This window comes from Alligator sinensis, unplaced genomic scaffold (assembly GCF_000455745.1).
Source record: "Alligator sinensis unplaced genomic scaffold, ASM45574v1 scaffold2766_1, whole genome shotgun sequence".
Taxonomy (NCBI): Eukaryota; Metazoa; Chordata; order Crocodylia; family Alligatoridae; genus Alligator; species Alligator sinensis.
The window spans coordinates 70,773-75,723 of record NW_005843579.1 but is presented as its reverse complement, the minus strand read 5'-3'; the positions used below and the strand labels follow the sequence as shown (position 1 = coordinate 75,723).

The window sequence follows — 4,951 nt, the reverse complement described above, 5'->3', positions numbered from 1 at the left end:
TGGAGGAGATGTGAGGCAGCCTGGAGACTCTACCCCTCTCCTGCAAAGCCTCTGGGTTCACCTTCAGTGACTACTACATGGACTGGGTCCAACGTGCCCCCAGGGAGGCCCTGGAGTCAGTGACTGTAATTAGCAATGCTGGATCCAGCCAGTACTCCTCAGCTGTGAAAGGGAAATTGCAGTCTCCAGGGACAACTGCCAGAACCTCCTGCACCTGCAGATGAGCAGCCTGAGCCCAAGGACACCCCAGTATTACAGTGCCAGACACACAGTGGCTGAAACCCTGTTCACAGCAATGCAAAAATCCAGCTCAGAACCCTCCCTCCTAAGGTGCCAGGAGGTGTCACCCGCCACACATGCAACACAGCCCTGCACAGAGGCAGGAGGGGATGCAGGGCACAAGGGAGAACAAACGGCACCCACAAGGCTGCTTTCAAGTCCAGGAGCTCTGCCAAAAGCCACCCCCAGGCCCAGCTCTGCAGACATTGCTCCAGACCCCAGGCAATCCCAGGCAGGTCCTTTTCAGCATGTGCAACAGAGAAGAGATTTCCAGAAGGGCCAGAAGGACTCTGGTGGAGTCTGGGCCAGAGGCGGTGAAGCCTGAATCAGCTCCACATGGAAGAGCCAGGGGTTTCTATCACTTGGCCCGAATCATATGCAAAGTATTTTAGCACATGATTAAACCCTGGTCTCCAAGCAAGGGCTGGGGTCTACAGAAGTGAGGCTGAGCCATGAGGGAGCAGGACAGCAGACAGAGTGAGGGGCCTTCCTTGCATGCAGGGGCACATGCCTCATCCCATCCCAACTAGGAGGGTCAGAATCATCCCCCCCCCCCCCCCCCACCACGTCCGCGACAAACCACCCCCCCCGCCCCGGGAGGGGCCGCATTCCCCCCCCCCCCCCCCCAATTTCTGTGGGTAAATCCCCTGCTCCACAGTGACCCGTTCCACCTTCATGCTGTGGCCTGGCCTGGCCTCTGGGCCACAGCTTGAAGCTGCTCACAGCCCCAGCCCCAGCCCTGCTCTGTCACCCCCACTCAGGTTGCCAAACTTATTCCTGGGGTAGGGGCAGCGGGGCTCACTGGCGCCAGGCAAGGTTCCCTGGTCTCAAGATCTCTGATGAGAGGACCCACAAGGGCCATGAGAGAAGGGAGCTTGGCCCCTGTTCTATTCCAGCCTATACACCCCATTCACGAAGGGTTTAGCAGTCGTGCAGCTGGAGGCCTGATCTCGTGGGCAGAAAAGGGGCTGGGAGTCAGGACTCCTGGGTTCTGTTTCTGCCTCTGCTTTAAAATTGAGCCAGTCACTAAACCTCTCTGCCGGGCCTCACTTTTCCCACCTATGAAGTGGATACCTTCCCCGCTGGCTTTATGAAATTAGTCGTGCTGCTCAGAAAACGATTCCCCCCACCTCCCAGGAAAATTTCTGGAAAAGTAAATGATTTTTTTTTCCCATTGTTTTAGTCTAAAAGAAAATCCAAGACTTTTTCTTCACATTTACTTGGAAAACCCAACCCCCACATTTACTTTAAATTAAAAAAATAAAATAAAATAAAATTCCCCGACATGAAAATCCTGCTGATGACTCCACTTACAGTGACTGCAATTCATAAGCCTTCCGAAACATTGGCCTTGATCACTCTGTGGTGTTTTCCAGCAACCTAGGAAAATGGGCTCTTCTCTCACTAATCTTCCTATGGAAGCAAGCTGCAGGGGGGATGGGTCTCAGTGGAGGGAGGCTTGGGGTGGGTGGGCAGCAGGGACCCCTGCTCTGCAGAACTGCAACTCCACTACTCCTTCCATCCAGGCCTTTCTTGGCTAGGAAGGTGCAAGACCAGCTTGGGTGAGGGGCTCCCAAATGGATCTACAAATACAGCTTTTAGCTGCTACTACCCATTGAGGAGGCATGATGGGTATTGCTATTGCTTCTCCAGGATCAATATGCCATCATGAATGGGTGAGAAGCTGGGCCACAGGACCAAGGCCACGGGCAGATGTACAGGGGAAGGGTTTGGAGTCTCTGGCTTAGGCAAGGTAGCCCAGCCGTGAACTCTGGGTCTTTCCATCCTGCAGAGCATTTAGTAAAGAGAAAGTCCAGCCCTGCTGCAGCCTGGCAGGGGCCTAGAGAGTACTTCCCAGTGCATGGAGAGCCAGGTCCTGCCCTGCCCTGCTTTATGTTCCTGCCTGATCTCTTCCCCAGCACGGCTCTGCACAACTGGACACAGAGATCTTCTCCAGGACACGTGCCTGTGATCCCCCCACACCACTCTCCACTTGGTCCAGCCAGGCTGCTGCAGAGGGGCTGTGGTGAGACCTGCTTATCCCTCCCAATTCAAACAGATGCCTGAGAGCGCTCACTACTGTACCAGCTGGCTTCAAGCTTGGTCCAGCTCTCACTGCAGGCAGAAGGAAGGTGCCCCCGGAGCAAACCCAGCCAGGGTCCAGCCCCAAAGGCTGTGGACAAAAACGAGAGCCAGGCACCACTCAGCATTTTGCATTTTCTGTTTACCACATGCATTTGTTTTCACCATGGTGGAGGCCAAGACACCCAGAGGAGCCATCTGTCTGGAGGAGAGGCAGCTGCTGGAGCTTTCAACTTTGAGACATGGAGTGCTGGGAACAAGGGCCAGGAAGGGTGGGGAGAACCTGATCCTATCGGCATCACAGCACACGGGCATGGCAAGGAGAAGGGACCAGCAGGGTTAGTGGAGGGGAGAATGGAGTCCTTCTGGTGCTGTCAGGCCAGGTGCCAGGTGGGAGCAGGAGCAGGCAAGCCCTGCCTTCCCCTCTGCAAGGTCGGGTGCACTGCAGGCAAGAGACCATCTTCTTTTGGCACCTGTGTCCTTGTCCCGAGTTCCCTTACCCATAGTGCACATCTGCCGCCAGCAGCAGGAAGTTCTAGGTGAGAAAGTACAATGCCATGAACCACTGACGCTTCCCTTGGGTTGCCAAGCACAAATGCCCCTCACCCTGCTGTGGGGAAGGCTTTCATCCAGGACCAAAGATTCAGTGCATGGCAGCCGGTGGCAGCACAGCACGTGCGTCCAGGGCTCAGCCTGGGACATTTGGAGTGTGAGCTGGCTGCACATCAGAGGGGAGCCAGGGCTGCCTGCGGCTACTGTTTCCAAGCCTCGCACGTACTTGGAACTAACTGGACTCTTCCCCTGACTTCAGCATGCACTGGACTGGGCCCCACATATATCCAGCACCTCTGGCATATGGCCACAGTGAGGGCAAAGGGTGTAAGCAGGGGTCAGAGCCCACATGGTAAGGAGCGGGGCTCGACACAGAAGAGTGGGCACAGGCACCTGTGTGGATCAGGACTGGAAGATACTGTGCCCCTCTCAATGGAGCCACCCCTACGTAGGCTGGGTGGAAACAGGCCTACTTGGCACTCCAAGCTCCCAGCGGGGCTGTGTGCTGCTGGGCTGTTGGTAAGACAAGTATGTTCTCCCCTCTGGGAGCTTTCCCCTTCCCTCCCTTGACGCAGACCAGGGTGTTCCTGCCCAGCTACCCCCAATACCAGCAGAGCCCACCCTCCTGCCTCTGCCCCTTCCCACCATGCTTCCACCCCAGCCCCTCTGCCAGCTCCAACAGACAAGTCCTTTCCCAGAGCCCTGCTCTCTCCTCCCACAAGGGCTCTGCTTGTGATGAAAAAGATTCCCTGGGCCACTTAACTGGGTCCCTGAACCATACAGCCCCCACTGGCTTGTGCTTCCCCCCTGGTGCCCCTAGGCCTGACAGCTGTTGTCACTGACCTGGTGAGGCTGCAGAAGGATGCTGGAGAGCTTGATGCGGTCAGGCAGGGGAAGAGGGAAGCCAGCCTTCAGCCTCTCTGGAAAACACAGCAGGCATGACAGCCAGGGATGGGGGCAGACAGCAGGGGATCTTACAGTCTCCAACCCTAGACCCAATTTTCCCCCTGGCTCCCACCCTGCTATTATGGGGTGGAGGGCAAAGGAGCTTCCCAAGCAGCTGAATGAGGCTGGGGGCTTCAAAGACACTGTTTGTCCCTGCTGCCCCATGTGGAAGCCACCCCCACCGGGCCTGTTTGCTCTGCAATGCAGAGCTGCTGTGGGCAGGGGAAAGCAGGTCTGGAAGGCATTAAGCCACGTGCCTGGCTCATTCTATCCATTTAATTTGCTTCAGTCCCAGTCACAGCCCACTGACGGTCTCAATAGAGCCACCTGCCCCCTGAAGTTCTCTGCATGCCACCATGCCTCTGTGATGCTTTCCCATTGCCCAGGGATCCTCTGCTTGCAGTAGCTTTTAGCCAGGGTCCAGAGCTGACTGTGGGCATGGTCCTGGGCTGACCCCAGCTCCCACTCCTCCCCGGGCCCCTTGGACTTCCCACACTCTTGCCAGCTGCTCACCATTAAGGCGGGGCAGCAGGATCTTGGAGCCATAGAAGTTCATGAGCGACTGCAGCAATTGCACCTGGGGACAAGGAAGGGAAGAAAAAGCCCTTCAGCCTGGGCATCTGGAGGAAGCAGAAGGGAGTGGGGGCCTGCAGGGTGAGTCATACACAAAAGGGCATATAGGCTGGGAACTGGGGGGGATGAGTGTGACCCAAGTTCATGCAGAGGGCATCCTACAAACAACAAGCTGAGCCCTCCGGTGGGTCCAGCAGCTTAGGAAATGGCAGTGAAGAAAGCATTCTCCCCAAGATGCCCCAGCAGGGACTGGGGTGGGGGGTGGCTCTGGAGGAGTCAGAGGCATCCTGCAGCTCAGGGACAAGGCAGAGGAGCCTGGAGCCAAGCACTGAAGGGCAGAGCGGGGTGCAGCCAGCAGCAAAACAGCCACTCTGACCAGGGCCAGGCTGGAGCTGGAAGCTGCCCTAGGGCAGCCAAGCCCCCTGAATGGATGGCAGCAGTACCACAATCTGCCCTTCCCAGGCTAAAGGAGCAGCAGCAGGGCCCATGGGTCTGAATCCAGCCTACCAAGTCTTCCAGG

General features: G+C 56.9%; 1 protein-coding gene across 1 annotated transcript in view; it reads right to left on the bottom strand.

The window, feature by feature from the left end:
- Positions 1-2,482: 2,482 nt before the first annotated feature.
- LOC102372449 (bactericidal permeability-increasing protein-like) overlaps positions 2,483-4,951 on the bottom strand; it is a 12,255-nt gene continuing 9,786 nt past the window's right edge. Inside the window, exons 14-16 of the mRNA XM_006038972.3 lie at positions 4,372-4,435; positions 3,757-3,833; positions 2,483-2,896 (exon numbers count right to left, since the gene is read on the bottom strand). Of these exons, the coding sequence (XP_006039034.2) occupies positions 2,858-2,896; positions 3,757-3,833; positions 4,372-4,435 (180 nt within the window). The 3' untranslated portion in view covers positions 2,483-2,857. The remainder of the gene's footprint in view (positions 2,897-3,756; positions 3,834-4,371; positions 4,436-4,951) is intronic.